The sequence below is a fragment of the Medicago truncatula genome, chromosome 2 (assembly GCF_003473485.1).
Source record: "Medicago truncatula cultivar Jemalong A17 chromosome 2, MtrunA17r5.0-ANR, whole genome shotgun sequence".
Classification (NCBI taxonomy): Eukaryota; Viridiplantae; Streptophyta; class Magnoliopsida; order Fabales; family Fabaceae; genus Medicago; species Medicago truncatula.
The window spans coordinates 45,331,160-45,343,170 of record NC_053043.1 but is presented as its reverse complement, the minus strand read 5'-3'; the positions used below and the strand labels follow the sequence as shown (position 1 = coordinate 45,343,170).

At 33.3% G+C, this 12,011-nt stretch overlaps 1 protein-coding gene across 3 annotated transcripts; it reads right to left on the bottom strand.

Annotated features, from left to right (window-relative positions):
• Nucleotides 1-5,619: 5,619 nt before the first annotated feature.
• LOC25487761 (golgin subfamily A member 4) lies at nt 5,620-11,732 on the bottom strand. Of its 3 annotated transcripts, XM_039830791.1 has the most exons (6): nt 11,577-11,732; nt 9,411-11,293; nt 8,097-9,146; nt 7,090-7,584; nt 6,158-6,330; nt 5,620-6,043 (listed from the first exon to the last, which is right to left on the bottom strand). In XM_039830791.1, exons 2-6 carry the CDS (start codon nt 11,248-11,250, stop codon nt 5,903-5,905), a joined length of 3,699 nt encoding a protein of 1,232 aa, XP_039686725.1. In that variant the 5' UTR covers nt 11,251-11,293; nt 11,577-11,732; the 3' UTR covers nt 5,620-5,902. The 3 variants fall into 3 exon arrangements, with proteins under 3 accessions (XP_039686725.1, XP_039686723.1, XP_039686724.1); XM_039830789.1 differs by having other exon boundaries at nt 8,097-11,293; XM_039830790.1 differs by having other exon boundaries at nt 8,097-11,293; nt 11,573-11,728.
• Nucleotides 11,733-12,011: the final 279 nt, after the last annotated feature.

Here is a 12,011-nt window from a genome sequence, read left to right as displayed (position 1 = left end):
TAGGTTTTAAGGCTAATTTGACCTATTTAGAAAGTAGGCAAAATTGAATATTTAATGACTTTAATATGAAGTAGGTCTATAAATAGGCGCGCAAGGCCAAAAAAATAGGTCTATGAAGGGCCATAGGTCAGGCTCAGACTTGCAAAAAAATTTGTTGGCCAGGCTCAGGCCTATCAAAACCTGGTCTGGCCTTACCTATCCTCATCTCTAGTAGGGACCAACTTGTTCCTTTTTAAAGTACCGTCGAGAATTAAATTATTCTTTTTTTATATAATTATTTTCAGCGACTTAGTTGTCTTTTTTTTTTTGTTGAAACGCTAAAGCTCTAAAATTATATTAAAAAACACAATATAAAGAGAGAACGGAACAAAAACTAAAACCCACAATGGTTAACAAAACAAAAACAAGGAAGCTCTTGTCTATTGCACACATAATCTTCTACAAACATACTAAGGAATATGATCCAACAAAAAATTTGATTGAATGCCTAAACTAATAGATGTCAATTTGCCTCCACAATGTTTGCCTTCCCTATATATGTTATAAACCATGAAGGACATATTCTTCATCAATACCGTACAATTAAGGTACATGTTCTTGGTTGGCAAGGTAGGATGGAGTGACTTGTGAGAGCCAAAGAAACTAGTTTATAATTGGTCTCCAACCAAATATAATCACATCCTCTTATTGTAGCAATTTCATTTACAATCATGGTGCCGAAGAGTTTTGCCAATGGAGCAGTAGAAATACAAAGCAACTCCATCAATGTTTAACTCCATCAATATTGCCAATGGAGCAGTGAAGATATATGTGCTAGTTTGAGCTTCCTTTGGACACAAGTTATACATATAGATGGTAGATAACAACCTCTTTCACTAAGGTGTTCATCGATGGGCAATTTGTCATGCATTAATTTCAAAGCAAGAAAAGATTTTGAAGCTGAGATATCCTTGTGCCAAATGAGTTTGGCCCTGTTAAGATTTTAATACAAAGGGGAGTAACATTTTGCTTTAATAAATCAATACTTATAAATTACAAACAATATAAGTACTCCCGTTGAAAAAATCAAATTAAAATTACATGTACTAGAACCTCATTTTAATGATTTAAAACTTTTCTCGTTGTTGACCAAGAAAAGAAACTATCAAGTCACAACTCTGGTACTAGCGTAGCAGCATACACTAATTAGCTATAGCCTATGTTTCTTGAAAGAACGATTTGATGTGATGCGATACTATGTAACACAGCAGTGTATTTACTGCACTGTAACTAACTGTGTGTCCACATCAACACATATTAAAAAAATTTGTACAACCACTTTGTGACAACCTTTTAACAACTTTATTTCTCATATTCACATTATGCTCTTATTTTTTCTCTTCCTTTCTCTCTCCATTGTTTTTCTTCAAATATCACTACTAAAAAAAATATAAAAACAACAACTTAAGTTATTTATACCATCTTGTCAAAAAAAAAAAAAAAAAAACTCAAGTTATTTATTTTCCAAAGACAAAATTGCTGTCCTCTCTTTAATTTCGGATAAAAATTTGTTATTTATAATTTTTTTTACGTCATTTCGATCAATTTATACATGAAATTTCAAAATTTTAAATCCATGATTATATTTTGATACGAGTTCTTATTGTTTAAATATTTGGTTCTTCGTTTATGTATTCTTTTTTTTTTTAGTAAAAAGAAAAAGAAGGAGATACAAACAGGACATTAGACCTAACTAAGGTACAACTTAAACGTGGATACAACATTATAAATCAAACCTACTGATCAGTCCTAATCTATCATAACAAAAAATTCACTAATCACGGATGCAACCCAGCAACCCGCATGCGGGCGTGAAACCAGTTGCAAAAAAATATGAAAAGTGAGCATTGCGAAGAACGATTATGATTTAATTTCAGCGAATATATCAACCGCCAACACAATATCAAGATCCGAGGGCCAACAACTCTCTGAACAAAGCAGCAAGCATAAAACTCTTTCGAGCATGAAGTACCGGCATGTAGGCAGACAAGACGACTTGAAAACTGCAAATCTCAACAGATCTGAAAACATCAGAGATTCGAAGAAGTCAAACCACCAAACACAAGCAGTTTCAGACAGACGCGTAAGAACTCAGATCGAGGGATGAGTCGAATACGTTAGTAACCAGAACCTTTCGGGTTAACAGAACCATAGCCTTTCAGGTTTTTGAACCACAAGCACGGTACAAGTCTAAAGCCACCTAATTTTCGATAAAAAGAGCAATAAACAGCTCGAACCCCACCACCACATCGGAGGACGACGACGAAAGGTTGAGCAACAACCACCGGAGAAAAAAGCCAAAAAAGACAACGTTGAGTGACTTGAAAGATGGTGCAGACGTGAGGTCCAAGGACACCACCAACCTCTTGAGGGCTACATCTCTGAAAGCGGGTTTGGATTTGGTGGTGGTGAGATTAAAGTAGTTAGTTCTGTCGCAAGAGAGAGGTGGGAGCGTTTTTAGTTTTAGGGAAAGAAAGGAGCATTCTATGTCACATTTAGTTCTACTCCAATTCAAAATGTAAACTAAAACGATAAATATTTAAAAATATTATGAATTTTAGATTTGATATTGGAAAATTCATATGCAAACCAACAAAAAAGATAATCTAATTTATATGAAATTAAATTAAAGAATGAGGAGTGTAAACTTGCAATATTTATTTCTACATTTTTTTTTATCTGTGTTAACCTTCGATTCTTAAGGAATATGAGATCTGGTCAAGAAATGTTCCACCAGGAATCGAACTCAGATTCTTTTGAACAATACATATTTGATGAAATTTATTAATCACTTAAACTCAATTGTTTGATTTTTTAGTTTTATTTCTACATGTTTTTTTACTTAATGTTTTTAAAATTACTGTAAAATAATTTTACTTTTTTGGTATCTACTCCAAGATTCTTTTATAAAGTTCTGTATATTATAATTTCAAAAAATAAAGGGTTAATAGGTCTTTATCCTCCCTACAATATAGGTCATTTTTTGTTTTTCCTCCTATAAATTTTTTATTATGATTCACCCTCTGTAAAATATTTTTGTTTTGATTTACTCCTCTAATAGGCCAAACAAAAACCAATTTTATTTTTTTTTTCAAGAAATTTTTGTTTTTGTTTGGCCTATTAGGGGGTAAATCAAAACAAAAATATTTTACAGGAGGGTGTTAGCCAATATTTGTAAAAAGGGTATCATTTAATATGGTCAAAGAGTTTGACCTGAGGAGATGGACTTGACCTTGTGAAATTCTATCAAAGATATGTTTGTGACGAGAACCGAAGATGCTGGTTCCGGTTTGATGGGCGGAAAGATATCGAAAACAGTTATTTCTGTTGATAAGGTCAAAATGGCGTAACGGCTATATTCGATATTCAAATCGAATGGCTATGGTTAGGTAGTTTTCTACAGTTTTAACGTTAAAACTAGGTAGTTATTTCCCTGTTTGTATAAATAGTAGTTTTTCTTAGGAAAAAAGGGTCACAATTCAATCATACTAAAAACTTACACTCAATACTGTCCGTATGGAATCGACAAACGAATCACAAGTTGCAATGTATGAACATGTGCACCAACTTTTATTCAGTCAATGCAATTTCAATACATTTCTTTAAACGTCTTTGCAATTTACTTATTCATTTTAAGTAATTTCTTTACTATTATTTGCACCAAACTTCGATTGGATTCAACTGGGTTGGATTCGATTCTCTTTATTTTTATTCTTGTTTCTATCAAAGATCTTTAAGAACAAGTGTCACGTCTAAAATGGATAATAAAAGCACAGTATGCTCTTAAGATTTACTGGTTGATCTTGCAAGTAAACATTTTTGAAACCAGCGATTGTTTACCAAATTTCAGTGTAAACATAGGGTAAATCAAAATAAAAATTTTACAGGAGGAAAAATCGAAAATGACCTATATTACAGGGGATAAAAGTCTATTAACCAAAAAATAAACAAACTGAACCAAACTTTTTTCAATGTGAAAAAAAATATGTAAACTTGTTTTAAGAGAATACTTCTCCAATCTTAGGTGGAGGTGGTTGTGTTAATTTGGAGTTCACTTGTGACGGATGTAAAGTTTATTAAAATAATTTCACCTATAAATTAAATTTAGATTCTTTCTAATGATTGTCAAGAAAATCGAATGATTTAATAAACTTAGTTTAAATGCGTAGAATTAAACGTGCAATTTCTGCTCATAGTGTTTCATGCAAAATTAGTAAAAGTAAGACAAAAAAGAAAAATATTAATATTTTAAAATTTGAGATTATTTTGTTCCCCAAAAGTGACAAACTTTTAAACGCATATTTCATCACTTTTAAACGCATATAGAGATAAGATCATATAGGAAGTCGACGCTAATTTGTTTTGAGAAATAAACTCGCGAGTGGCAAGTCTCTTCTTTTTTTCTTTCATCAGGGATAGTTAAATCCTTTTTTCACCTAGAATCACCTTGTGTAATTTTTTTCTTCTTCTTTTAATCTAAATAAATGTTTCTATGTAGATTAAATTTTTGTTTCTATATATATCAAGTTTTTCTTTCATATTGTTTTCTTCGTGATTTCGTCATTTCAGTGTAACGTTGTTTATGTCATATTTTAATGCAGTGTTCATTTGTATCAAATTCACATATCAATTTTGATTAATTATCGATTTAACTAATGACTAGGTCATTAATGTTGTAGATCCGAAGACATGATTATTACGATCAGTTTAAATTTGTCACATTACTTGTAAACATTTTATCGTTTTATATTATTAAGTTGGATGTGGCGTGATTGTTTACCGATTCATCTCTATCATTTTTAATGATATGGAATTTATGTTGTATTTAACGTAATCTACCATTTTAAATGAATGAATGTTTTTATTGTAGTAAAAAAAACCATAAAAACAAGAAATTTGACATACACCTGTTGGAGTTTAAAGTGAATAGTGATGGTCAGAAAAATCATATGTATAAATAATATATACGTACATACATAAGATAAACTGTTGGTATAAGCACCATATACCTTTGAATATTTATTGATCGACAAAGGCTTACGACCTAACCTATGTCAAGTTTGAACTAATCAAAATATTTTTTAAATATAAAAGGATAAAACTTTTTAAGAAGTCTACTTTACTAAAATGGTCCGACTACATCAAGAGAAAAAAAAACTCTTTAGGCTTACTTAAGCAATCAAATTTCAATCAGATTTGGGGAAGCTTCTTGATGGATATGCCAAGAGAGTTTTAACACTATCATCAGGTTCATTTTTTGTTGGGTGTGCTTATTTTTAACGAAGCAGTAAACCATAGGGTACACAGTATCATGGTTGACATTAGATAGGGAAATGAGAAATAGCCAAGTATGACATGGAAATAATACATGTCGTTGATGTTATTTGATATATGGGAGTTAACATTACTTATGGATGAGGGAAGATGAGAAGATGTTTATGCCCTCCATTTTCAGTGAACAAATATGTTACAGCTGAATTCCACTATTCAAATGTGCTTTAAAAGATTAGATATGAGCCTAATTTATCCTTCTTTTTTTATTCAATTCTATGTAGTTACTGCTGTAAAATTCAATTGTAGTAAAGTAAATCTGTCATATTATACCGTGTATGGAGGGGGAATCAAAGAATTATGTGGTAGTATTTTCTCTGAACTGTGCTACTTCTTAACCACTGTTGAGGAAGGCATTTATAAATTTCAAGTTTAAAATGACATTTGATAAAAATAATTTGACATGAATTCATTGAGGAACTTGTCTCTTGTTTAACAAACACAAGCACTCTCTACCCCAACAACAGTAGTGTATAAGTTAGCAGGTTTCCATTACCCCATTTGTTTACATTAGCTTGTTTCAGCCCAAAAACTAACAGCCTTTATGTGCTTTGAGCTCAAGAATGCGATAGTCGATCTCCTTATGAAGCAGACCCGCAGATTCTAGGCTGCTGACCGAAATGCATTGCAGAACAGTCCCCAGACTAGCAATTTCTTGATCTCTGGCCTTATCCTGAGTTCAAGTACACAGTAACAATTTATTTATAACTAGGATGCAAGGGGGTGTGTGTGAAAATGGAATTGAATGTTTGAAAAAATATAATTTCAGTAAGAAAAACAGAAGAACCTTGATTTCAATGGAGTTGGTTTTCTTGCAACTGCTCTCACAAATAAGTTTGGCATTCTGGACATGTTCTTGCAACATATCAACTAATTGATCCTTGTCAGTCAAGTTATATGCACAACTGAACTGAACAGCTTCAACAATTTGCTTCCTCATGATAAGACGCTTAACAAAATCTGCAAGATGCAAGAAATTTCACTTCATCAAAACTTACTACAACAGACATGAAAATTAAAAAATTAAGCAGAATGAACTGAATATTTCAAATTTTGTCAAACCATTTAGAAAATAGTATAGATACAAGAAAAGAGAGATAAATTTCAATTCTGTTTCATTTTCAAAGCATTAAAACCAAGCTGTCAATTTTCTCTTAACAAATATGAAGTCTCTTCGGAAACAAAATGAAGCCAATTACGTATCAGTTCAATTTCATAGCAACAACTAGTACCTTGATCTTTGTATCTTTGCGCATATCTTGGCGAGTTTTTATTAAACAAGAGTTCTCCAATTTCTTAAAAGGATTTATTTCACCCATTACCGTTAAATGATTCCTTTTTTGCCCCTTCAATGATAAAATGGAGGCATTTCGGCAACAAAAAAACATACTTTGAAATGTAAACTGTCTTTCTCTAAGTTGTTAGTCTTTATTTCTGACATGCTAAAAAAAAAAAAAAAATATATATATATATATACGTAATATAGGGTAAAAATATAGATTTTACACTTCACACAACAATCTTAAAAATTACTTTTTCTATGTCATTTTCAATATAATTTGAATTTAAAACACAAATTTCTCCAAACTACACCCACCGTAAGTAATAAACTGGGTAAACCACCTCATCCTGAGTGCAAATAGGAATGGTAGGGAAAGTAACAACAGACACAAACTCAATTGATTTGATAGTCATGATAAAATATCTAAATTAACATACCAGAAACTCTGTTTGCAAAACCCAGGCATCCAAACAGCTCCACAGCAATTTTGTGCAGAGCAACAAATGCAAAAAGATCCAGAACTTCATCTTCATCAAATGAATCAAGCAATTTATAAATTGACAAAAGCAGCAGAAAACCAAGAACCGCCAAAGATTTTTCAGTATTGTCTTTCATGTTTTCTTTTAAATCATATGCTAGCTTCAATGCTTTTTCTCTCTCACAAGGTTCAATATCTGGTGAGATTCTCATCAGTTGTTCAAGTAGATGGATTTGGTAATCAGTAATAATCACATTGTCTCCCTTTTGACACCGTGGAATGATGGGGTTCAGTATCATTTCCAAAACAAGTTTTGATGGATCTGATGATTCTTGCAGATTAACTAAAACACCATTGAAAAGTGACTCAACTCCATCAGTTTTCTCGCTTGTGCCCAACTGCAAACTTATTCCACCAAAGGCATGACTTGATTGATCATACATGTAAGATGCAACTGCATATTTAGATAGTAGATATTTAAGCTCTTCATATTTATAGAAACATCAGTAAATGATAGTGACAATAAGACTTTAAAAAATAAAAAAAATAGTATGCAAGTTAACTGAATCAACGGAGAAGGTGTTAGATTTTATTGATTAATAAACAAGACTAAAAATAGTTGCACTAATTGGACTATTAAGTGCCTCTCAATGTAATTAGAACTACATTAATATACTAAACTAATCTTTCAATAGCAGTAGCAAGATAATCCAAATTAGTTTGACAGTTTGTGGATGTGATACGAAAACTGGAAAAGCTTTTAAAATTGTCTAATATATACAACATTAACATGATTAAAAATATTCTTAAAGAATTAAGTAGATCAGGTTGTAAAGAAATTTAATAATTAATAGAATTAAATACGGCGACGATTTAATAATTAGTAGAATTAAAAATATCATCATCATTAAGAGGAACAGTTGTAAAGAAATTTTTTCAATAAACAAGATGAATAAGAACATTTACCCGATTCTTTTTCTCCATCAATATATTTTTTCCTTGACACAGGATCCTTGACTTGTCCTTCAAACCACTTTTCTTTGAAGTTGAGCTCCTTCACCTTTGCTTTGAACTTATTCTCTTCTGACTCAAGTTTATTCCATCGTTCTTCAAATTGCTTCTCTTTTGATTTAAACTCCTCGACTTGGCTTTCGAAATGCTTCTTTTTTGATTCGAGTTCCTCCTCCTTTGATTTTATGTCCTTCACTTGTTCTTCAAATTCCTTCTCCTTTGATTCAAACTCCTTTATTTTGCATATAAGTTGGTTATCTTTTGACTCTAACTCCTTAACTTGGCTTTCAACCTGCTTCTTTTTAGATTGCAGCTCCTTCACTTGAATTTCAAATTCTCTCTCTTTTGATTCATGCTCCTTCATTCGGCCTTCAAAGTCATCCTCTTTAGATTCAAACTCCTTCACTCGGCCATCAAATTTCTTCTCTTTAGACTCAATTTCCTTAACCTGTCCTTTCAATTGCCTCTCTTTTGATTTGAACTCCTCCACTTGATTTTCAAAATGCTTCTTTTTGGATTCCAGTTCCTTCAGTTGGCCTTCGAATCCTCTCTCTTTTGATTTATGCTCCTTCACTTGGCCTTCAAGTTGCTTCTCTTTAGACTCAAACTCCTTCATTTGGCTTTCGAAATGCTTCCTTTTAGATTCCAGCTGCTTCGCCTGGCCTTCAAATTCCCTCTCTTTTGATTTAAACTTCCTCAATTGGCCTACAAGTTGGTTATCTTTTGACTTTAACTCCTTCACTTGGCTTTCAAACAGCTTCTTTTTAGATTCCAGCTCCTTCACTTGGCTATCAAGTTGCTTCTCTTTAGACTCAAACTCCTTCATTTGGCTTTCGAAATGCTTCCTTTTAGATTCCAGCTGCTTCGCCTGGCCTTCAAATTGCCTCTCTTTTGACTTGAGCTCGTCCACTTGGCTTTCAAAATGCTTCCTTCCTGATTCCAAATCCTTCATTTGGCCTTCAAATTCTCTCTCTTTTGATCCATGCTCCTTCACCCAGCCTTCATGTTGCTTCTCAAATTCCTTCTCCTTAGATTCATGCTCCTTCAATCGACCTTCAAATTCCTCCTTCTTTGATTCAAACTCCTTTACTTGACCTTTAAATTCCTCCTCTTTTGATTGAAACTCCTTCATCTGTCCTTCAAATTGCCTCTCTTTTGACTTGAGCTCGTCCACTTGGCTTTCAAAATGCTTCCTTCCTGATTCCAAATCCTTCATTTGGCCTTCAAACTCTCTCTCTTTTGATCCATGCTCCTTCACCCAGCCTTCATGTTGCTTCTCTTTTGACTCAAACTCCTTCATCTGGCTTTCAAAATGTTTTTGTTTTAACTCAAGCTCCTTCATTTGGCTTTCAATTTGCTGCTTTTTAAATTCCAACTCTTTTACTCGACCTTCAAAATTCTTCTCTTTTAATTCAAGATCCTTCATCCGGTTTTCAAAATGCTCCTGTTTTGATACCGAGCCCATCATTAGGTATTCAAATTCCTTCTCTTTTGATTCAAACTTCTTTACTTTGCCTACAAGTTCGTTATCTTTCAACTCTAATTCCTTCTTTTTTGATTCAAACTCCTTCACCTGACTTTCAAAGTGATTCTTTTGAGATTCCAGCTCCTTCACTTGGCCATCAAGTTGCTTCTCTTTGGAGTCAAGTTCCTCAACCTGTCCTTTCAATGAACTCATGCTTGATTTGAGCTCCTCCATCATGCTTTCGAAATGCTTCTTTTTAGATTCCACACGGCCTTCAAGTTCCTTCTCCTTTGATTCATGCTCCTTCAATCGACCTTCAAATTCCTTCTGTTTTGATTCAAACTCCTTCACCCAGACTTCACATTGCACCTCTTTTGACTCTAGCTCTATTGCTCGTCCTTCAACTTGCTTCTCTTTTTTATCAAGCTCATTCATACGACCTTCAATTTCCTTCTCGTTTAATTCAAATTCTTTCAAACGGACATCAAGCTGCTTCTCTCTTGACTCCAGCTTCTTTGCCCATTCTTCAAAGTGCTTCTCCTTTGACTGAAGCTCCTCTGCTCGTCCTTCACTCCGCTTCTCTTTTGACTCTAGCTCCATTGCTCGTCCTTCAACTTGCTTTTCTTTTGTATCAAGCTCCTTCACCCGATTTTTGAAATGCTCCTTTTCTGATTCAAGCTCATTCATACGACCTTCAAGTTCCTTCTCCTTTGATTCAGATTCATTCACACGGCCTTCAAGCTGCTTCTCTCTTGAATCCAGCTTTGTTACCCATTCTTCACACTTTTTCTCTTTTGACTCAAGTTCCTTAAACCGATCATCAAATCGCTTCTGCTTTGACTCAAATTCCTTCATCTGAGCAATACTATTCTTCATTTCTGATATTATATTTCTTGCCTTCTTCCTTTCAGATTCTAACTTTTCTGCTTGTTCACCAATTAATTTGTTCACTGCATCAAGCTCGTTCTCTTTGGCCTTACAGTCCAAAGCAAGTTCAGCAATTTTTTGGGAAAGAGCCTTGATTTCCTCTTCCTTCCTTTCATGGTCCTTATCAATGTTATCAATGACTTGACGAAGTTCTATTTCTTTTGAAATGTTACCCTTGACTTGATCAAGTTCTATCTCTTTTGCCTTGAGCTCAAGCTTGCTCTCTTTAATCAAGTTTTCCATCAAATAGAGCTCCTCTTCTTTCACTACAAACTCCTTGATACAATCGTCAATTTTTTCCTGCACTTTCTCGCAAGCATCATCAATTCTTCTAACAACACTAACTTGGTCCATCTTAATTTGAAGATCTTTGCAGCACTCTTCAGTTTCTCTCTTTATGGACTGTAATCTTCTCTCTTCAACTTTCTGCTTCCTTTTACACTCCTCAAATAATTTTTCTAACACCGCAAGGTCTTTCTTCAGCGAGGAAAATGATTTATCAGTCAATTTCTTCGACAATGAAATATCATTGTGGTGATCGTCATTCAACAGCTTTGATTTCTTAACAGAAAGATGCAAGGAATTGCTGTTGTCATGAAAATCAGAACCCCTCTTCTTAACAGCACTACTACTACATTTTTCCAAACTCGAAACCCGGGAAAACGTTGGTAACAAAGGAACATGTTCCCTAACATCATCAATAGGCTCAAAATCCATGATTCAACTGTGCAAACTGAAAAGCTTCAGCAAGTGTAAAATCCTGGGAAGAAAAACATGAAAAAATAAATAAATAAAATAAACAAGAAGGTTCTTGAATTGAAAAAAATTCTAGGTCAAATTGAATCCTCAAGTAATACATTTATTTTCTAGAAACAAACCCAAACAATAAACATAGCAATGTAAACAGGGGTAAATCTTTCAACTTTTATTAGTTCTAATCTAACATTACATGCTGTTGATTTGTTTTTGACAAAGGCATACAAATGCAAACATAAATCTGACAGAAGGAAAAAAAAACATGAAAAAAATGTTAAGATACCTACAATAACGTTGTTGAGGCTTTATAATGTGTTGTTACGGTAATGGTTGAGCTAAAAGCTGTGAGAAATGGAAGATGTAAGGTAAAGAAGAGAGAAGAAGAAGAAGTCGAAGTATCTAGAATTTGATTTTTCAATTTGAGAAGAGAGTAAAGTGAGAAATAAAAAAAAAAACAAAAAATGAGAAAGTGATGAAAGAAATTAATGGCGTGAGTTTTTGTCACTGGGTTTGGTCTTAGGGAGTCAAGTGTGGGGTCCACACTTACTCTAAAATGGCAAAATTACTTGTTTGCTAAGTTGTTGAGGGAAAACATTATTATTATTAGTAGAAAAAGATAAGTTTAGATGAGTATTATTTTTGGTTATTTTTCTTTATGGTTCCACAGCAGGGGAATAAAGTTTAGATGAGTATGAATAAGGTGAGAATAAAAATCAAGACTC